A 23,495-nucleotide genomic window follows, 5' to 3' on the forward strand; every position below is an offset into this window, starting at 1 on the left:
TGCAGAACAGTGACCACAGTGCATGAGAGTTGAATCACTTCTGAATAGTACTTTTGTGCAGGAACAGTAATAATATAATTGTATATGTCAAGCCTGTGAATGCCATCATATTCAATCTAAATATAAATGAGGCTAATAAAAATAAACACTTTCATTATAGCACGGAAAAATTAAACACACGCTAGATCCATGTATACATTTACACTGAGGCACATATGCACATGAGGTGTGTGTGCATACAAAAAAGGCAGTTTAGCTGGTTGTTTATACCTTTTTTCTTAAAAAAAATAAATATAAAAAAAACTTTTGAAACAATGCTTAATTACTTACAATCCCTGAAATAGACATTGCCTCTTTTATAGCAACCGCTACTTTCTGACGGATTCAGAAGTTCCGCACCCAGGCTAAACCAGATATCGAGGCACACGCCAGCACCTCTGCGCAAGTGCTCGTCTGTCCGCACCTCCGTCTGTCTGTACGCTCTGTAGCACTTGGTACCCTACCGAAAGACTGGTAACAAATTCAGTATCAGCCTAGTCTTAGTGAGTAAGGATGGGAGAAACCAGTCACGGCGTTGCTACCGTTCGACCAAAGAGAAAAGCAACCACCGTCGTGCTGGAGTGGTATTATTCCTCTCCAGACCGCTGCCTCCTTAGCTGCCGTTAAGTTCAAACCAGTATTAAATGCCATTTCAGGGGAGATGTGTTTGATTCATTATGTACAAAGCCTTCAGCTCGGGATGTGTTTGCGTTTTTCAATTCCATAGCAATACTGGTCACTTGGTTAAAACCTCAACGTCTCGTACTAAAAAAAGTACCAGTCCTATCAAATTATCCTTCTTGTTTAGAGATAATTGTCATTTCCCTCCATGAGCTAACTCTGAAAGAAAAATGCAGTGGTAAAATAAATTTGAAGTTCTCTTGAAACATTTTAAATAATCATTCGCATAGGCTAAATCACACAGCCAAGTCAAGTGCTTTGCTGATTGCTATATTTCATTATTGCTAACGTATTCTTTAACACACTGTTTTCCAGCACACTGTGCTTTTGAGAGCCCGGGTTACCCACTAGTGGGCACCATTTATCTTCTCATTCCATGCATCTTCACATCTCATGTTACCGCAAACCCATTTCTGATACAAAGCCATTATAAAAAAGCAGGATGTGAGGAAAATAAAACTAGAACCACGGTTCAGTCATTTGTTACTTTCATAGGTTTTTTTTTTTTTTCTTCCTGTACAAACCCAGCAAGTTATTTAATTTACAGTATAACTTTTCAGTCTATTTAAAATCCCATTGGAAAATAAATTAATAAACACATTTGTAAAAATATGGCAGGCCGCAAAAATGCTGTTAAAAGATAAAAAAAACCAACTCTTTGATTAGAAATAAATAAAAAATATAAAAAATAGTCACACACACTTTTTACATTCACTTTACAAAAACTGAGTGCAAAAGAAGAAAAAAAAAGAAATTGTACTGAAATAAATACAGTATACTAACAGAGTGCATTGCTGTTAATACAAATAGTCTGTGGTGGTTTTTATTCTTTTATTTTTTTGTGTCAGCTGGGAAAAAATTAGTGCAATGTTGCAATTGTAAATGCAGCATGGCAACCTACACCCCTTAGCAGTACATGAACTCCTAACAGATCCATCTGGAGTTTACTGCTGTTAAGTAATTTCTGTTGCCCAGCAGCTTTCACATCCTACACATGGATGCCCTTCACTGCCTGTTTGATACTTTCCAGCAGAGCTTTGCATTCGGGGGAATAGTCCCGTTCCAGATTGCTGTACATGTCTGTGAGTGTATTTACATATGCTTCGAAATTCTGCTCACTGATTGGCCCCTAAATGAAGACAAAAGAGATTATAATTGTAGGAGAGAAAATTAAGGCCAAAAAAACCCCACCTCAAACACCCAACCCCAAAGCATGATAAAGCAGCCATCCAGGTTAATGGAGGGATTGTAGAAATGGTGAGCATTGCGTGTGCTGGGGGAACAACACACTTTCCAAGGAAGAAAAGGTGTTGGAGATATTATTGTCAGCGTAACATTTTTTTTTATTGTAGGCTCTGGGATTGTGGCTGACATCCCCATAACTGTCCTTGTCTAATCTCCCAATGGCACTTGAGATTGAGAAAGGGGACTGTAACTCCAGAGACCCAAGTACCTTTGTGGATGTGGCCTGCCTTTGCAATTAAGACATCAAGGACGTGCAGTCTGTGAGAAGGTAGAGCTTTGTTGGCTCCAGAAAAATCACCTGTATGAAACAGGTTAAAATTTTGATCTAGGAGCAAAGAGCCAATACGGATTCTCAGTGTGAAATTTTCACTCTTTGCGCAGGGTGGACATCCGGATAGGGAGGGACGGGGGAAAAGCCTGTCCTGCACAGTGCAGTACAGGGCAGAGATACCAGGGTTGGCACAGTTCTGGAAACAACTGTGCCTGCTATCATGCAGATTTCATGATCCAGCATCTCTGCAGAGTAAATTAGGCTAGAAGAGCTCTCTGCTAATGCAGCTCCAGTGTTCCTGCTGGCCCCTGAGCTTGCTCATCTGCCTCAAGAGCTGGCAAAACAGTCTCAAAGAAGGTGCGAAGCTGCTGGCTGTGGCCTTACCATCTGTGGAAGCTGAATGTCAGCGAGGCTGGAGATGAGGGCTTGGCTTAAGCCAGCTAACTCCTTCAACAGGCTCTCGTTGTTCTGCTCGATGAGTTTGTTCTCTTCTTCTATTGTTTTCAGATTGCTCTCCATAGATGTGATCTAAAAGACACAGGCAGGCACAAACACACAGACCAACCCTTGGCAGCTCTGTAACTGCAGTTTGAACCCCTCATGGCAGTCACGTGATTGTGAGAGGGGCCACAGTGGATCTGAACCTCAGGTATGCTTTTTTTTTTCTGAATAGACATAACTTCTCCACAGAATATTCACAGCAAGGAAGGTAGTTGCTCTGAACCGATAGACACTGCTGCTGGTTCATGGGGAAACCTTGTGGCAGTGAGACACTGGAGGGTTGGGAGGAGGGAAATGAGCTTGGGGCGGGCGGGGGAAGGTCAGCGTGGAGTTGGTATGGAGAGCGTGGCCGCAGGGCTGCTGGCGGAGGGAAGGAGAAAGGAGGCTGATATTTACATTGCTGTCCTGCTCTTACAGCATCCCTGCTGATCAACCACAATAGCAAGGGCAGGGGTATTAGCTGTTGTGCTACTTTCCTGCCCCGCTCCCGGGCAGAGGGTAGAGCTGTGGGTAGGCTGGGATTAGCGACAGGGCTGGCGCTGGAAACAATAAGAGAAAAATAGAGTGGGACGAAACAGAAGGATTGAGTGCAACAATGATCTCCAACCAATAGAATGGAAACACAGGGATTTTGGAAAGACGAGGAAAAAGCACCTGAGGAGGCAAAATGTTATCCTTTTGGTATGAGAGCACTGGGAATATACTCAGCTCTAAAAGCTCGTATGTCAAAAGCCATGCTAGAAAACCAAAGGCAGCAACAGCAGGGCCTGGTTCCCTGCTGTCCAGCTTCTCGCCCTGCAGCGGGCAACGGGGCAGGACAAAATCAAGGGCTGCCTGGCTCCGCAAGGCACAGAGCAATGCAGTCAATTCCACAGCTGTGTTGCACCCACCCTCTCCTCCTTAGAATGCACATCTCTGCATTCTGCTTAAACGTCTTTTGCTGTGGCCACTTTACTTCCTCACACACTGTCACACATCGAAACTGTCCCCAAGGTGAGGAATCCCTTTTTGCCTGCCTGTGATCCCCCTACAACCTCTCATCTGGACTGTGTTCACAGTGGTCTAATACCTGGCCAGGCTAGATTAAAAGGAGATCGAGCAAGCCATTGAGAGAACATGTTTCTTCAGCTGTAATTCAGTTCACTTTGCTGGTCAGGTTGCTTTCATCAGGGAGCAGCCCTGAGGAGAAGAAATCTGACTGCATAAATTAGGTGATCTCTATGCAAACAGTGCAGTGATCACCAGAGAGAACTGAAACACGTGCCCTGAGACCCTGAACACCACCACCTCCTGCCACGGCAGTGAAATTTGGGATGGATATCCCCTCCACCTTTGCTATGTGAAGCCAGACCATTTAGATCCGTCACAGGTGACATAAACTTCTCCCTTATTTAGACCATACATACGGTGGCTGTTATAAAACCAGCATGAATCCGCACTGTATGTATCCCGGAGTGGTACAAACACAGAAGGGTATGGTTACATTCAGTTTGATTTATATCAGTTTAGACTTATATTCAGTTTCCAGACCTCATTTAGGAACTTATTTCTTGAACTCTTATTCCTAAAATACTGAGAAAACTTCTGCTCTTGCTTTTACCTAGTCTGCCCAGATGCATACAGGAGTCTCTGTAGGGATGAATGTATTCGGCTCACTCCATAGAACCACTATCAGCATCTTAAAACTAATTTAATTAATTTAATATTGCCAGCATAGAAAAGAATGAAAGAGAATTACTTTTTTCCATAGCTCCTGTCAAACTTATCTGCTATACAAATAAGCAGAAGGCATCCATTCTTCACCAGGTGTTGCCTGGAGGCAAAATTCAAACTATTTGATAACTGACAGTGGGGGAACAGAAATAGGGAGATTTTCCTAGGTATCCATAAGAACATATTCAACTTGCATTAAGAGTTAGAGTTTGCTAGTAAAAGGTAGTATCTTCCCTAAAAAAGGTTCTTACCCCAGTCACGGGATTCTGCATGGTTTGGTCAACAATTGAAAATTAATGTTTTGTTTGGTAAATATCTTTTTTCTGCTTGCCAAGATTAGCTCTAACCTTCCCTGAATTTGTCAGTCACCAGATCTACATGACGATACCCAGGGATCTGCTGCTTATTTACAGAAAACAAATAGAAAAATAAAAAAGACTAAAAAACCCACATAGGATTTTGGTAGTTTTAAGGGTTACAGAGTGGTTGGAAAACATGTGCACAGACATCTGTATTTAAACATAGCATTTATGTAACATTTAATTCATTTATTGTGCTTAAACATAGCATAAGAAAAGGTAAAACTTTGATGTCATACCTGGGTTTGAAGCTTCATCATATCAGCTTCAATTTTAAGATTGGATTCATTCAATTCTTTTATTTCCTCATCCAAGTGTCTGATTTCCTCATCACTCTCTATACCTGCAAATAGTTGAAAATACCAATATCAGATTTAAAGTGTCTACATATAAATGGATATATGAATAACAAGCTGCGTTACCTGTTACTGCACAAGAGGAGGATAATAATCTTTTGATCAAATGATTGATCCTTAAATTGCATCTTACTTTGCTTTTACTATCAAAATTGTTTCTTAGCTGTAAAAAATCTATATGAGCTGAAACATGGAAAGAGCTTTCTGAGTTTGTGTTTCACAATTCTTTTTTCCAGTGCAACAGGCAACTACAAGCTGAGGGATACAGAAAGGAAAAAAATCCCAGAAAGAGGAAAGTTTATCATAAAACATGAGGTGGTGTCTGCAATGTTGTGTTGTTTGGTTTTTTTTCTTCTTTTTTTAAAGAAATGTAACAGCAACCCTTCTTTTCCAGGGAACAGGGAAGACTCTGGGGTAACATCTCCTTTAGTATAATTGCAGAATTTAGTAAGCTCAACCCGCTTCTGATCTTGCAAGAATTCTGTGGGGGGAAATCTCTGTGCAGAATAACTTCAAGAAGCACAGCCTTAATTACATGTGATATATAGTGGAATTTATATAACAGCAAAAGGGAAATTGTCAAGAAGACAACAGGCGTTACAGAAAAGAAAGGGAAAGAAGACATTTACATCTCCACAAGTTAAGTAGCAAAAAAAAAAAAAAAATCTTCAGGTCTTTAATGAAAGTCTTGTCCTGAAAACTGAAGAGCAGCTAGAGCTGCTGACAATACATGTCCTTTTTTCTGCTCAGTATCATTCTGAGACAAGCTCTGCCTAGAGATTTTTGCCACTGTTGTTCCTGCTTTGAAACCTGGTGTCCTGAGCTGAGTCTAGAGGGGAGCCAGCTTGGGAAATCTGTAAGCAGCAGTCCCTGCCCCAGCGATAACATGGACACGTGGAAGCAAACTTGTTTGCCCAAAGTAACACAATTGTTTTGCACAGCAGTTAGAGGCAAAAAACCGAAGTTCCCTGAATCCTGCCTCAATGTCTAACTTCCTAAAGCAGGCTGTATAAGAAAGGAGGCTCGTATATATTTCCCCTGATATCTATTTGGTAATTGATCCTTTACACTTACTACATGGGATAGCAAAGTTGACAAGGTATGTCACAGAAACTTAACCATGTAGTATTCAAGTTAGGGACAGGAGTCAATTGCTGCAAACAATATTTATTCCTTCTTACATTATTCATCAGATAGTAAGTCCCCCTGATCTGTAACTAATAATTTATTAGTAATAACAGTAATAAAAGCATCTCCAAATCAAAAAATAATGCTCTGAGACAAGATGAGAGCATACCCTCAGTGTTAGTTATCATGATGTGAAAAGAATTTTATAATCTTTCATGCAAAGATTTCTGTTATTCAAGATTTATTATTGCTGGAAACAACTGAAAGGAGTGAGAATTGATGCCAGCATGGCATAAAGGGGCATAAGTCTAAATGGGAGTCAGGGCCCTTCTATCTAAATAAATGTCATCCTCTTTTGCAAATCTCCTTACCACCACTTGCTTTAAGCTTGATAGTCATTAATTCTTCCGAAATTTTGCCCTTTTTTATGGCTTGTGCATTCAGAGGACAACCAGACAGGCTGAAACAGATAGGAAAAAAGAACATTAGCACCCACTTGAAAATGGCAACAATCCTTTCAGGCAATATTATCATGCACTTGGACAGACCTCTGTACCTAAGGTCACATCAGTATCTCCATTATAGCATAGCTTCAGGGAATGACATAACTCATAAAGAGCCATTTAACTGTGTATTCCAGCTTGAAAATTGACATAGAAATCTCAACTTATATGTAAACCACTTTTAAGCATATTTCAGAAAAATCAAAATAGCAGTGGTAGCTACTATTAAGTTATGTGAAGATGCATTTATGGAATTCTTGTAATTCCAATACATAAATAAAAACTCTCTACTGTTATTATTGAGGGTTTGTACTCCAAAGCAGAGGGGCAGTATGGCCCTTTAAAATGGCAAGTTTACTATCCTAAAAAAAATTAGTTAATGGGATGATTTCCACAGTGCACAACTGTTGTAATCATTTTGTTGGTACATAATAATGATCAATACAATAATAAGACTGGATATACCCTATAGACTCTAATATCTGTTTTGAATGGTTCTATTATATAGTCAGTTTGCTTTTTAACCACTGTTCACATTAAATTTCATTTTGCTATTTCAAAGCTTACTATTTCATCAGCTGGTAATTATGTGAGGCAATTTTTATAGCCCACTAAAGGGCTAAGATGAATTGCACTGTCTTAATACTATCTTTATAAATAACAAAGAAGAAATACCCATATGCTGAAGTACTGGCAGAAGGATTTGCATTCAAATGTAGCCAAGTAAGAAGTGCAGGAAAATTTTGTTCCACAGGAAAATGGTTGTTTTTCATGTGTGTGTGTAAAAATTGAAACCAAAAATCCTAGCAGACATGATGTTTATACATGGTGGGAAAAAAAAAATGTGCTTCTGTGAGTTAAAGTTAGCTTCACACTTGCTTGTCTAAAAGCTATGCAGGGAAACACCCTAGTTCTCTAATTCTAAAATGATGCTTAGTATCTCTGCCCAGAGTAGAGAACTAACTGGAAGAATGTCTCAAAGCCATAGGTTACTTGTTAGGTTCCAAGTGTGCTAGGAAATGTATCACAAAACTATGTTTACTATGTCATTTTAACTAACATAGTCTTGAGTGTGACCCAGCTTTAAGTAGGACACAAATCATGTGTAGTATGAGTGGCATCCAGCTAACATACTATTTATTTTATTTACTTGAAGTTATCATATTGCTTAGCACGAGTTAATTATCCCCCATTTACAGTAGTGTGCTAAAGACCTGAACGTGGTCATATAGATGGTAAAGTTAGAATAACACTGGACTCTGAATTTGCTCAAGTCACCTCAAACTTTCTTGTATTGGAGAAGTTGGTTCAGAGTGTTAGAGGGAAAGCAAAGGAGGCATAGGATACAGACTTAACTCCTATTACAGACAGAAGACCAAACTTTGCCAGGTGTTAATTAGGATTCTAGAGCCAAATTTGTTGAGTAACATTGATTGAATGTGGTCAAATTAGACTAGTGTTCTCCCAGTGATATATAAAATTGCTGTGTTTATTTTTATGGGTTATATGTGTGACTCCTGCTGTGTAAGGATAGCTTTCTTTGTCAGACTGTTACAACTTCAAACTTGTGTGGTCCAGATGAATGGTATATGATTACTTTTTCTGTGTGGTTCTAGCTGTTCAAATACAAAGTTCACGAAAACATCTTTTCCACTGGTAGAAGGATGAAATTAATTAGGCATTGCTCTTGCTAAATATCTTCTGGTGACATTTTAATAATATTTGCATTTTCCATTGAAGTTATACAGATACAACTCCATATTTGCCTAGGAAGGACCTCTATTAAATTTTAAACTACATAGGAACTGTGCTAATCTGAAGAAAAGACCTTGGAAAGTCACACTGCAATGGGAACATAGAAAAAGAGTAAAAAGTTGATCACAACTCTCTCGAAGTTATTCTGATCCATATTACTTCAGCTGCAATGTGAACTGTTTTGTTACTTAAAAGACAAGCACAATTTATTCAGACTGTAACCTCACATGTTGCCAATTCAACAGTGGAATGTTAAGGAAAAATAAAAAGAGAAAACACAAAGTTATACCTTCTGTGGGTGACAAAAACATTATTAACATGACCCAGCCCGTTGCAGCCTGGCAAAGGACAGTGTGGCAGCTCTTGTTTGTTCAGTTTCCAGGATAGTGAAGACCCATTGACGGGACTCTCCTTCTGTCTCTTGGCAGCCAAAGGACAACCAGAAGCAGTGCGATGAGAAGTGTATTTACCTGATATGTGACCTTGGCCATCACAGCCTATCACTGGACATCTACAGAAACACAGGAAAAGAACCCCCATTTTCACTGGAGAGAGTAGGCAAAGACAGTCTCAAGAAAGTCTAAGGAAATAATTCCAGCTGCCTGTGCCACTTGGCATGAATGGATTAAGGCTCAGTCCCCGGAGGCACACTGTACCTGAGCATCCAATTTATGCCAAGCTGAGTTACAAGAGTTCATCTGATTTTAAGATTAGGCAATTTAAAATACAGTCATACAGCCTAAGAAACTAAAACATTAATTTAGATACTATGTTACCAGAAAACAAAATTGAAATTCCATCACAGCCAATAAATCACACTCCTACAAGAGTATGGAAAGACAACATCCTCTCCTCTCTATCTAGGTTTTTGGCATGAAGCAGAGGGTGGCTTCCTGTACCTGGAAAACTTGTATCATCTCGTGCAAAGAGATGCAAAGTTTGGGGCTTTTTATTCTGCTCTGTCAGTGTTACACAGCCTCTCCTGTATCATTAGCAAGTCTAAGCAACAACACTGTATGCAGCTAAATCTTCACATCTACATTCTGGCAGTTGTCATTTACTGATTTTAATGGGATGTGCATTGAAGCCAGGAATGTGGTGAATCTCTTCTGAGTTTCCAGTTTTCACGTTAAGTGAAATTTAAATTTATTTATAGAGGAAAGACTTGAGATTTACATATATTTAAGTTCTCTGGGACATATTTTGAAGGTGTCACTGATTTAATTAGCTGGCTTGTTAAGATTTCACTACAGGCAGAAATAATTTGTTTTCCTTCATTTTGCCAAATTTTTCAACCAAGTGGCATTTTCATATCACTGTTTAAATTAATTGGACCAATACAAGCAGATAGAGCAATCCTTCCTCCCTCTTTGAGCTCCAAGGTGATGGACTCCACCAGCTTCACTAGAAGCAGAAACAAGTGATTCCGTAATCTCATGTGGCTCAGACTAACTGGGATATCTCCTATGATCCCTCAAGTCCTGAGCTCTTAGAAGCTTTTTCCCCCCTTCACAGGTGGTAAACCTGTGCTTTTGTACTCACTTAAGTTCAGGGTCTTCTTTTTCTTCCTTGGTAGGAGTCACTTTGATACCTCCTTTCCTGGCACGAGGACAACCAGATAAACTGCAAGAAGCACACAGAAAAAAAGCCACCTCTTACTGATGCTGCTTGCCGAGACCACTGAGCGCTGCAGCCCCATGAGGTGGGAAGGTTTTTACCTTCTGTGGGATGCGTAGTTCCCCGTCACGTGGCCAGAGCCATCACAGCCAGGGGTCGGGCACCTATGGAATAATACAGGGAGCTTAAAAAATTCATCTTCAAAGATGCATAGTAAATAACCTGTACATTCTGCATGTTGTCTAGGGTGGAAGAAAGAACAGTTGAGGTTTTGTTGAATGATTAAAAACAGTTCTTGCTGATTCTTATTTTTAAATGAGCAGACTCCTTTAATTTTTTTTTCTTTTATAACAGAGTTTTAGTAAGGAATGCGAAATATATTGCATATGTGTAGATTTAATTAGTTGATAACACTGTTTGCACCAAACATTTTTCCTTGTACAGGATCAACATTTAAAAAAAACCCAACACCACCACCCCCCCCGCAAAAAAAAAAAACAAGCAGCTTGATATAGATCTCTCTGTAAATTTACTGTTATGTGTTTGTTTGTTACTCTTCAAAAAATTCAGGTACAGATGTAAATAAGCACTTTGCCAGTATTTACAGAAGGGGAAACAGAACCAGAGAAGCAGTTTTACTTTTGGGCATGAATCGTTGATAACTAGAATTTGAATTTGATAATTTGTATATACTAGCACTGTAAGCGTACACAGGACCATGTCTTTCTAGCACTCGATTCAATTGGGTATTCAGCTTGGCAATTGGATTATGCTTATGTCTCACAGTTAAGGGCTTTCTGTGTGTGTGTGCAACAAACAAGCCTTTTCAAGTACGAATATTTAATACTAAACCATCCATGCAATAGGAAACAAACCTGCCGACCACTGTGGTTTTGCCAGTGGTCTGTGAGAGTGGGTTTCTTGCTAACTGGTGAAGAATGTGCTCAAAAGCCTACTGGAGTCAGTAGGTCTTTCCACTAACTTATGTGGGGTTTGGAGCAGGACCTTCCATCTCATAAGTTCCAATTTTGGTGGCTTTTTTTGTTTGTTTGTTTTCCCTTAATTTAAGGGTATTGTATTTCTTTTGCAGGTTTTTGTTTGATTTTTTTTTAAGAGAAGAGAAACACACCTCAGCACACAAAGCAGCACACACAAAATATTTACCTTTAGAAGTTCTGCCAGCCCTTTCTATGTTTCTGTACTATACAGCACGAAGTTCTTATACTAAGGATCCCTAAGGGCCTTCTGAATGCTACGATTTTTGCAGAGTATCAGAATTTAGAAGAAGTTGTGCCAAATAATCTTCTTCTGAACAATTAAGGAAACTTGCATTCTTCAATACTCTCTTAAGGGTCTCAGTTTTTACTGAATCTTTCCTGAGGTGAGGAGATGGGTAACTTAATATTGTCATTGGTAGGCTGCTATGGAAAACACCTATGAATACAACTGTAATATCACATCTGAGTGTGAAGATGTATCTTTCACAAAATATTTGAAACTATTTCTCTGTGAAAAATTAATTTTTCAAAAACTTGATGTTTTTTGGATATGACCATATTTATTCACTGATTCAAGTAGAATTCAGCAAATAATTTAAACTGAAGAAAGGGGAGACTATTTAAAAAAAAAAAGAAAGAAACAAAAAAACCCCCAATGTAATAAAATTTCATCATGACATTTTCTCAAAGTGTTTTGGCAGAATGACATGCCTCACGCTGACAGCAAAGGTAGAGGCGTGGGTTGCAGAGTGCCTGATACGCTCAACTGTGTAGCACTAAATGTTGTCCTGTCTGACTGTGGGACAAGGACTGGGCAAAATGTCATGTGGAGCAGGCAGCAAGGGCAGATGTCTGGAGAGTGTGTATGCTCACAAGTAAATCCAGAACACCTGCCAAATACTATGGGTATTAATTTTGGCTACTTGTTTTATCAGATGATCACAGATGGAAGAGCTGTCCGCATAGACTGGACGTGGAGTTTAATTCAGTAAGAGCTCTTTGTGGGGGACATTCAGATCATGAGTTTCAGAGTTTTGGACTTAAAAAAGACACTGAACTAAATTTGAATCTCCCCATCTGCATTTACCACTTCTGGTAGCAGTTCAATTTCACAACCAGATTAGAGTCCAAAAAATCATTAATAATTTGAGGCTCAGATATTATCAATATTGATGAAATTATAAGATGATATTTCAGGTGGACTACTAACAAATTAGTAAGACTCCTCAGCTTGACCACTGAGTTGGGTTTTCCAAATATTGGTTATATCTTTGCATGGATTATGAAATTTCACAATACAAAATACACTAACAATGTGTTGCCTTACAGTCAATCATACTGTGGATCTTCATCAGCTTTCAACTGGCTGATGAGTTTGGACTGGTGCTGCAGGTTAGGGAGTCATCCTTTGTTTTGGATTCCTGTGCAGAGCCAAGAAAATCAGATTTACATTGAAGGGCCAGAGGCCTCAGGAGCTGAAGCTGAAAGATGTCAATTCTCATGTGGTTGTAGGTTACAGATTCTTTAAAAATTTGTTTGTTTTCCAAGAAAAAAACTCTCAGTGATTTCACATAGAAATTCTTGTAACTGTGCATCAAGTACCTGCTGTTTTGTTTCCCTCTCCAAGAGGGTTGCTTTATCTTTAGGTAGATGAAGTATAACTGCATGTAAAATTGATACACAGAGCTGCAGATCTAGGGGCATTTCTGTTGCTTTTACTTTCTAGGTCTGGTTGGATATGCACTGTAGTTAAGGCAAACCCACAGAGATCAGCTGAGAAAGCCATTGACTGAAATATATCATGCTGCCTATGGAATATGGATCAGTATCAACTTGTGTGAAGCTTGTCTAGAAGAACTGCTAGAATTTCTCCTAAAAATTGACATTTAATCACTGCAACAACTTATGTAAGGGTAGGACTGACTACATATTCCTTAAAGTTTCTGACTGTAAGTAAAAGTCTTTCTAAAGAACACTTTTAAAATTCTTTAAGGGTTGATAAACATATCTTTGGTAAAATAAGATAATCGGTCATAATTCTCACTTACAGCTTAAAAATCTGTGAGTCATCATCAATTTCAGGATGTTTTAATTTGACCACCTTAGATTGCTCTGTGCTAGCAAGAATCCTCACATAAAAATTTCTTGAATCTGACTCAAAGGCTCACTCTATGAACAGATCTTTCTTATTTCCAAACTGTAGATCACATGGGAGCCTTGTATCTTTGCTGGCTTAGAGTTTCATAATTGAAGCCAAAATCGTATCTTGATTCTGGCAAATTAGATGTGAATAACATTTGGAAAAAATACACAGCTTCTTCATATTCATGCCTAACGACACGAGGGTGCTTCCGTGGCCTGATTCTATGAGCATTTATGCCCTCTGCTCACATGGCAATAGTAAAAATAACTATTGACATTACCGTACCATACCAGTGCAGGCACGATTGCAGTTTTTGGCACATGATTTCATTTAGCCAACACTTCTCAAAAGCAGAGGTTGGTTTAAAATTTCACCTGAATAATGTTTGCAGGAAGTTAAAATAAGGTGGTACATTTGTGGAAAATCATTTTATTTAGCCCTTTTTCCTTTTGCAAATTGTCTGTGAACAGATTTTGATTTTTGCTCTTTTTCTAGTTAATTGAAATTAAATGCTAAGTGTGTTATGCAACATATTTCTGTCTGTGAAATGTTCATGAACTTTGACTTTGTCTTTCACAACTCATTTATTATACATGGTGTACAGTGTGCGGTTTGTCATTTAAGTCATATGCTGTTGCTCCTCTTTCCTTATGGCATGACCAAAACTCTAGAAGCTTTAGTGGAAAAATAACCATATTGGTATGCAAATTTCCTTATTCACACATGAATATGGGGAGGGGGGGGGCGCATGAGGAGTAACTATTCAAAATATTTGTGTGAGTGTCTACGTATGGCAGAAAGCCAACAAAAGCAGGGACAAATATATGTGACTCAGCAAATGGTTTCAAATTTGTCAGCATTTTTGCGAGTCAGTTCCTTGCTTCTTGTACTGCTCTTTTCAAAACAAACTAGACCTAAATTTTATACCTTTCAGACTCAGAGATGGAAAAACTGAAGCATTGTGCCAGTGTCTCAGTTTATCTACTGGCTGTGAAAACTGCTTTGAACAATTGTCCATATAAGTGGCCTTTCTTTTTCATTTTGCTTTACCTCCAGCAGGTCCAACTCCATAGCTACCATCATTTCAGCACTTTGTTTATAATTCAAGTTATCAGACTAACAGATGAGACATTTGATCTGAGGAAGTCAACTTGTGACTAACCACTGAGTCAAGCCTAAATGTAGTCACTCCTACTATTAATACTATTAGAACAGCGTAATACTGCCATGATCAGACTTTGTTTGCTTCTGTCTCGACTAGTCATGAACCTAAAGGACAGAAAGTACAGTCATGGGATTCTCCCCCTTTTACACGCATTCATGAGTTTTTCCAAGCCTTCTATTATGGGATCCAATTTACAAGTTGCAGAGGGAAAGCTATGAAAGAACTCTAATTATCCTTTCCTCTTCCCCACATCCTCATTGACAAAGCCAATTCAATAACTAGATGACTGGTTGCCAGTGCCTCTCTTGACTACAGATTTTTGAAATATTCATATGTCCCTATACATCTGTCTATATAGCAGAGCCTGCACAGTCCTTTTATAAGTGACATTTCATGGTGAGAATTATGCCAGCACAAAATCATATGACTTGATGTCTGCTTCAGTTGCATTAAACTCATAGTATATGGTAGTGAATGATAAAAAGTTATTTGCGGGAGTTCTGGTCTTGGTTTTAGATTTATTCTAACTAGATTTATTTCTAACTAAATAATTCTAATTTATTCTAACTGGATCAGACTGAGTTATTTTCCAGATCTGTCTCACATGTTAGATACTTTTTATTTCCCTCTGATTCAGAAACACCGTGAGAGCAGCCTCTCTCCCAGTGTTTACAATTTTTCCCCCAGCTCCTGGTTAATTCATGAAAATGAAGGGGTACAAAAATGAAGAATGGCAAATGGAGAAAAGTAAACTCTATTTCACTCAAAAGCTTTCAAACCAATTCCCTTCAAGTTTCAGACAAAGGTTTGATGTAGCTCAGAGCAATTTGAAATGAACAACTGCATTAACATAGGAACAAGTTGACTGAAGATAAATAAAAATAAATTTGTGCTATTATCAATACTTACTTAAGCTCCTGAGAGTTAGCAGCCATAAGGGATTTTAATGTCTTATCAGCTAGTGGGCACCCAGAAACACTGAAAAAAAGGGATGTGAAACATTTTACCAAAATATTTTTTTTTTCTTAAAACAACAGCATTCAGATAATCTATGACTTAAAATGGGAAAAAAAGAGATCCTCAAATATTTACTCTTGGCAAAGGAGGATTAGCCAATATCAGGCTGTAGCTCTTAAATTATTGTAAAGATACATGGTCAAGGCCAGAGGTTTCTAAAACCCCCGTAAAGCTTTATTGCATGGGGAGGCAGTGGCACAGAGTCCTTCCTTTATGTTGCCTACATAAAGAGCAGGTAGAGACCTGGTCCACGTGGCTGGAAAAGGCAGAAACTGCTTTCCTGCTAAAGGAAAGGCAGCAAATTATTGTTTCAACCCTCAGGTTGCAAGGCAAGCTCTTCTGAGGAAAACAATCAGTATCCTCAGATTGTATTAGCAGATCTATGAATTTCAAGGCCATTCATAGAGATATCTGCAGAAACCTCTTTTAAAATCTCATGCTCCAGCATCTGCACAAAGCGTGCTTGCACACTTAGGGAAATGAAAACGTTACTAAATGACTTAGCTTCAGGTCTCAGCTAAGGCATGCAGCTACAATAGTAAGTATATGCTGCTTAACTCCATTGGTTTATTGAGCCCAGAACTCGACAAAATACAACAAAACCAGGAAAAACGGCCACATTTCTGTATGGATTTTTTTCTGCAAGTGACTTTTGAATACTTAACCATGGTTAGTATAGAAATGTTCAAAGATGGCAATAGTTAAAAGCAGCTCTATTTCCTGCTTTAGGCTTCCTGTTTTTTCTTACCTGCGGTGTGAGGCATAGTTTCCTGTTACGTGACCGCTACCATCACATCCTGGAGTTGGACAGCTATGCAAAGAAGGTGTAATGAGAAATTAGAGTATTTATAATACACCACATAACTCACCCTACCCTGCAGTGAATTAAATAATGACACTTAGGTCAATCACGTTTATCATTCCGCATCTCAACACTATTGTGACGCTGGAGAAAACCATCAAAACTTACACGACACTTCTAATTTTCAGTTATTACTCGAGGCATACATGGAAAAAAAATTTCCTATTTATACCATGCAAATGAGTCAAAACATTTTTTTTTTAGTCTATGTAACTTGAAACCACAATGCTTTGCATAGACTTTTTGGTTACGAATTGGGTTCCTAGATGGAGAGATTCATTATTGGTACCAAACTCCGACAGCAATTCATAGATGTTAGGGTGAAGTTTCTGATCTGACCGCCTCTATAACACAGGCCAGAGAACAGTAATATCCAAAATAATTCCCTTGACTTCTGGCTAAAATAAGGCACCTTCTTCAGCAACACATTCAACCTTTATTTACTGACATCAGTGAAAATTTAAGTGTTAGCGGCTGCTTGCAGAACAGAAATTGCATCAAGCTCACACAGCTGAAGTTTAAAATGGACACAAAAGTTTCCCAATGTGTTTGCCAGCTGAGCTGAGAAGTGATACAAAGGTGGTGTGCATTTAGCAGAACAGATAGGTTCACTTATGCCAAGAGGTGGAGATATGTTTGACCTGGAAGAAATGTTACAGCTTCTGTTTTTCCTCAACCCTTCTTTGGTTATAGCACTGAGCTCATTTATCAAATTGGGATACAGTCCTCTGCAAGAGGGCAAATATATCAAGAAATGCCATTTGTGCATGGAAGGGGAGCTGAATTAAATATACCTTTCTATAGTATTTCGAAACACCAGCCCTGCAGAGTCACATTATAAAGGGCTGTGTGTTCTTTCACTGGGCACATGGATGAGAAGATCAAGTAGAAACTGTAAAAAACTTAATTGGTGCTCCCTAGTAATGAATAAGGGGAACTTGAGATCCTCCCCTGGCTATTTTCTCTGAGCTGGCAGAGTGCTAAGGACTTTTTCAAATCTATAAAGAAGCCTTAGGAAGACATCAGCCTCATCTTCACAGCCCCGTTCAACCTGAGCAATGCAGTTATGGGCAAGAGAATAAACATGGAAAAATAGAAGGCACATGCTAGGAAGTGGCATTTGTAAATCAGTTCATTGCAACTGAGCTAACCATGTCAGAAAATTTTTCTCTGCAAGTGCTTATGTCATTTTAAAAACTTCCTCATGATGGAGCCACCTGTATTGTATTGTTCTGTACAAGTTCTGAGCTCCATGGGATCACAGAAATGCAGTCTGATCCCTATCTTACCTATAGATTCTTCTGAAAAATTAAAATTATTTCTCATTTGCTTTTATGAATAGCTACATTTCAGATACCTGTTTCTTCTCACTGTTTGAAAATCATATGGTAAAAACACTGTAAGCTGATCGTTGCCCTCGAAAATACCCTGGGTTTTATTATTGAGGATAGTAGAAAAGTGTTTTACAGACATCTCAAAACAAGTCAATATCCCAAAGGATTAAATATTACAAAAGAAAAACTATTATTCTTCAGCAAATAAACACTCAGTGATTTTAGTATACATTTCTTTTAGAAGAGGCAAAACAAACCTGACCTGTAGCAATTTAGGTCATGAACTACAACTGCAGATATAATGTGGTGAGTAGACAATATGCAGACTGCATGGCATGAGGGGAAAGAATCACTCTTCACAGCAGCTTGCCCCAGGGAAATGTAATTTCTAGAGACAGAGACAGATCTAACTGATTCAGTGCCACTGAGTCTGAGGAGCAGGACACAAGGTGACAGGATGCAACTCATTTATTTATGGGTGAGCCTGCAGTGATACGTTATGGGCTATCATCACTAAGTGATACGGAGTGCACTTGTCTAGAGAGACCTGCTCTGGTTTGGGACAAAAAGAAAAGTGGTATTTGCTAAATCCTAAGATTGCTAAGTCCTAGTTGAGTATTGCAGTGAAAACATTCTTGATACCAAAACGGTGTTTATGTGAATCCAAAGGAGTTTTGTGAAGAGCCAAGATGAGATGTTAAAAAGTGACTAGTGGCATGAGCTGGTTGGTACAATTTTACTGAAATGATTCTAAACTGAAACTGAAACATGAAAGATTTAATGGAATTATCCTGGGGTTTTTTTTTGCAGTTTTAGATAGTAAAGTTTTGGGACTTAAAACAGAGCAAGTGAGTCTCTATACTTGGGAAAAAAGAGTATTAACCTATTTTTCCAGAGAGTGAATTTGTGCATCCACTAGAATTTTAGTGTGATGAAATATCTAACTCTGCTTTGAAGGAAGCAATTGAGGGAGTTAATAATGTATTTCCTACAGGTTGGGAAATCCTGGGGCAGCTCCTGTCCTGTGTTTTATCTTCTTATGAATTTTACGTTTGCTACCTGAGAAATCCCCAGCACTTCTATGCAAACTCTCAACAGTGGATCTACAATGATAACTCTCCAAATAAAGTTTATTTAATTATGTAAGCGTTAGCACAGCCAATTTGTGCCACTCCACAAAACTGTGTGTTTTGCAGAAGGAGCTGTTGTCCATTTATTACCTATCTATCTGAGGAATGAGGAGTGATACCCAGTACAACATTAGTCGTGAGTCTGTCCAGTTCCCCAGGCTTGTCTCAGCTCCAAATCTCGTATCTACCCGGTTGCACAGACACAACGCAACAGTGGACTGTCATGCAAGCCTCCCAGCTCAGCCCCTGCAACTCTATACCAAACCAGCACTCAGAACAATGTCGTAGTCAGTCTTTAGCAGGGCAAAGGAAAACACGGCATTTTTTTGGGACTCACGTGATGAGTTCCTTTTTGAGATCTCTTGAATGGAGCTTGGTTTTAGGACTTGGTATGGAGACATCTCCTGGATACTTCTTCTCCTCCGTATTTTCTGGAGAGCTTACTGGATCTTTCTGAAATATTAGATGAGAATGTGACAAAAGGTTTCTCTTTTCAAGGCCTCCCATATATTCAACAAACAACTTGCTGTGGCAAGAAGAAAACCTCTTTGAAAACATTAAAAAACAGTCTTAAGAAATTATGGAGAGAGGCGAAGGAAGTTTAGTACATCATAGTTTCAGGTTCTCATATGTAGTCTTTAAAAAATACTATGAAAGTGTTTCTGAAGACGGATGCTGGTTTAAGCCCTACACAGGGAAAATTGGGGTTTGATTTATAAAATGGTGATAAAGGTTAAAGAAAAATACACAGAGAAAATAAAAGCAGATGTTGAACATATAAACCCAGACAAGACTGCCGCAAGTATGTTCTTGTTTTGCCTGCATCAATGAATTTTGTATACAGTTGAAGTGAGTATCATTGTACTCTGAATTACAAAACCATAATCATAAATTAACAAAAACTGTTGTGCATAATCATGTGTAAATGTAAAGTTTTTTATGTCTGTAGAATGGAACAGCTTGTTATCTTATCCACAGAGTGAATTCTTGTTAAAATAAAAATCATAAGAACAAATTCACTTTGGAATTTTCTTAGTAGCAGACTGCTAAGGGTTCTTGATTTTTACTATTTGTAGATTAAAATCATCACTGCTACCATGCTGTTCGATGGATGGTATGGACCATAAGTATTCACTCCCTTGGGAAGTTTGGAGTCCTGAAAAGAAATTACATTTTTGTTTTCTGAAAAATCTTCTTTGATCACTTCAAAATAGATTGGGTTTTACTGTTTTGAGAAGTAATGCCTTCAATTATTATTATTTTTATGAAGGATAATTATTTCCTTTCTGGAAGGATGCTCTGTGGATATTGAATCATTCAAGAATTCTCTGAAGCCCATAGGATCAAATATCAAATCTGTATTAATCCCTTCTGGGACTTCATGCTGGTTTTGTGACTCCATTCCAATAATAAGGTAGGTATCGCCCAGAGATTGCCGTCTGTAGGAGCAGAAACTGCTGCCTGTGGCTGAGGGGAGAAGCTCCCAGCTCCTGCTAAACTCACGGAGCTTGTGCCATAGAGACTCTGGGCTTGTGCAGCTGACAAACATGCCAGGAGAGAGGGGCAGGGATGTCTGCAGAGCTGTTAACACAGAGCGGAGGGCTGAGGAGAATCTGGACTGAAAATGGAGATTCTGCCTAACGGGACTTGTAAGCTCTGCGGGGGTGTTTCTTCTGATAAAGCTTCCATATGGTCCTCAATTCTGGCAGCTCATCTTTGCCTGTTTGGAGACTGGATCCTCAATATGAGTTCCTTCTGCTTTCTGGTACTGGCTACCTACTGCCTACTGAAACTCACGCTACACATGCATATAGAAACCATGCCATATTATTGCTGTATCAATTACTACTGATTCTTGTAACCACATCTGTGGGGTTAGTTTGTCTTGGAATACTCTCATCCGCTACAAATATAGAAAGAAAAGCTACATAGAATCATCTTTTCTAAACACACTTTTATAGTAATCATCGAGTAATTATTTTAAATTAAAAAAAAAACAAAACCAACATATATTTCAGACTTTTAGAATTTTATTTCTACCGGGAAACTTCAGATAAGGAGTAATAGAGAAAATTAAAACCAATGATAAATATTGTTAAAATGTTAATACAGAATTAACAAAGTTGAAAGCCTCCAAACATGGAAATGAAAATGCTAAAAAACAAAAGTGGAAAAATGAATGCCAGCTTTGTTCAGGATTCAGGAAACCACAAAGATTGTTTTCCAACATTGAATTAAATCTTGGATCTAGTGGCATATGGGGATGTTTTGGCCACTGCAACCTGCAGAATGGGGATTCTAGTTCCTGACTCACTCTGTCCACAAGTTCTCACCTGCTTTTTTTATATACAGGTAAATGCAAGCTCCTATGAGGATCATCACCAGTATAAATCACTGTAAAATCAAAATCTCCCCAAAGAAACAACACAATGTTGGACCCTCTGTTGCCAGATGCAAGGGGTCCTATATCAAAATAACTTAAAAAAACACAGATAAGGTGGTGTCCATTTAATGTGATGGAGGTTGAACAAGCCTGACTTATCAGTCTTCTCTCTATCACCTAACTCTGACAGGCTATAGCTGTATCACTGAACTGAACACCAGTGCTGTGTTTCTAAAAATTTACTGCATGCCCTGGCTGGATCCTAACTGTATCAAGACCAGGTACGCATCAGTCTCCTCCACTGCTTGTCAAAATTCCAACTGAGGGGAGCCTGGAGTAGGGGTTGGTGGAAAGACCACTCTGGCACTCCGCTGGGGTCCTGAGCTGTGCGACGTACCTCAGGATGCACCTGCAGCTAACACAAGAGTAGCTGTAACTGTGTGCACTGCAGGGTTTATTAATATTTTCATACATATAGCTTGTGTTCTTCATCTCAGATGAAAGTTATTTTTTGATCTTTTGCTGGTGATGGACCAGAAACTTGTGTGTCTGAGTTATCCATCATGTCACTGTCTGATACCTGCTGCATGGAGAGGACCGATCAAGAATTATGTATATCAAGACATGACAAAATACTAGAGTATTGCAGTTCACAGCTTCATTTAATGATGTTTCACTGAATCATTTAACAAAAATAAGATTGCAAGATCAAGGTTGACATGAGTACATCTACAACCACCAACATATCTGGTGCTAAAGAGTTTAGAATTGCTGGCTTTTAATTTTCTATATCTTTGAAATAAATATATATATATTTTTAAATTTTAATTGTGAATTTCCTGAATTGACTTATTAAGATTTGCAAATTTTTAAACTAATATCTATACACATGCACACATATACAAATACCTACAATTACTTTCATAGTAACTATTCTTTTGAAAAAGATAATAAGGACCAAAGTGGGAATACAGTTTGTTTCCTAGTTAAAATCCATTATTATATTTCCCAGGAATGAGGGAGATGCATAGACATTTAAACAGGTGATTTCTTCAGCACTGTCTTAGCACCCTATGGAACACCTGCTGTTATTGAAGCAGCATGAAATTTTCAGATCTGTAGAAGCTGCGAAAGGAAGACAGTGCAAAGGGAATGCAGGCAGAAGAATATTAAAACTGCCTTTTGTAGGACCTTGCATCAATAATGTGGCCTGAAAAGAGGCTGTGTTTGTTTGAAACAAGCAGGTCAGACCTAAAGACTGAGTATTTTTTGATCTTCTGCACTTAGGAATGAATGTAGAGCATCATGCCTTGCCCTGTGTGCTTCTCCAGAGATTTTTCATTAGAGAGAGAGATAATTCCTTGGGATAACACCTTTAGTGCTTCCCACCTGTTAGATGATGATCGTCACAGCTAGTCAAGTCCAATTGTATGCAACATTTTTCCTTTCCCATTTGAACAGATTTATAATTGAATGCTATTAATATTCTGAAAAATTCCAGACTAAAAGGAAAATCAGAACCAACCCAATCAGTCCAAACACGACTATTTTCTGCAAAGAGCATGTGTGTATTCACGCATGCACGCTACGGAAAGCAAGCAAGCAATGAAACTCCATTAATGTACAGATGGAAGTTTATATTGATTTCAGCAAAGACCAGAACATAATGGTAACATGAATAACAGATAATAGCATCTGGCACTTTTAACATTTTTAAGCCCTGAAATCTTTGGAGAACTGACAGTTGAACTAACTGACAGCTCTAGTTATTTCTCGGCGCTTTCCTTTTGGAGAGATTTTGAGCTTTTTCCAAATTCAGAATTTTTTTTTTTTTTTAAGGGGGCATCTGGACAGGCTATTTCACTGAGAGAGAGAGAGACAATATTTTCTGGAAATTACCACCAAAATTAAGCAACTGTTGTGCATATGAACCAGATAACAATGAATTAGAAATAGATATAATCAGTTATTTTCTTTGCATGAGGATGACTGCCAGTCTTCGATTTGCAAAACAGACCCTCTGGCCCTGAGATCACTGGACACGTCAATGATCCCTGGGATGACAAAACCTCACGGCAGAGGTCTGGGGCCAGATCCTTGATTAGTGGCAGGTGCACAGTGTCAAAGCACGGAGTGCAAGGGGCAAGAGTGTTCTTTATGCGCTGTCAGGTAGTCCTCTGATGGAGGCTGATGCCTCCAGCTCCCTGTGCCAGTAGGGGAGAGGGAAGCAGCCAGCCCCGTATTGGTGACCTCCACAAGCCGAGCAGGGACTGGGGGTAGGCAGAGGTGCACCCG

General features: G+C 38.8%; 1 protein-coding gene across 1 annotated transcript in view; it reads right to left on the minus strand.

The window, feature by feature from the left end:
• Positions 1-1,635: 1,635 nt before the first annotated feature.
• The window catches only part of LOC104513340 (suppression of tumorigenicity 18 protein), a gene marked incomplete at its 5' end in the record, with an annotated part of 32,894 nt that continues 11,034 nt past the window's right edge, over positions 1,636-23,495 (minus strand). The window contains 10 exons of the mRNA XM_010156661.1: positions 1,636-1,849; positions 2,621-2,764; positions 5,049-5,152; positions 6,665-6,753; positions 8,841-9,062; positions 10,094-10,174; positions 10,270-10,332; positions 15,384-15,452; positions 16,240-16,302; positions 19,155-19,270. Of these exons, the coding sequence (XP_010154963.1) occupies positions 1,709-1,849; positions 2,621-2,764; positions 5,049-5,152; positions 6,665-6,753; positions 8,841-9,062; positions 10,094-10,174; positions 10,270-10,332; positions 15,384-15,452; positions 16,240-16,302; positions 19,155-19,270 (1,092 nt within the window). The remainder of the gene's footprint in view (positions 1,850-2,620; positions 2,765-5,048; positions 5,153-6,664; positions 6,754-8,840; positions 9,063-10,093; positions 10,175-10,269; positions 10,333-15,383; positions 15,453-16,239; positions 16,303-19,154; positions 19,271-23,495) is intronic.

The sequence above is a fragment of the Eurypyga helias genome, unplaced genomic scaffold, assembly GCF_000690775.1.
Source record: "Eurypyga helias isolate BGI_N326 unplaced genomic scaffold, ASM69077v1 scaffold17068, whole genome shotgun sequence".
Classification (NCBI taxonomy): domain Eukaryota; kingdom Metazoa; phylum Chordata; class Aves; order Eurypygiformes; family Eurypygidae; genus Eurypyga; species Eurypyga helias.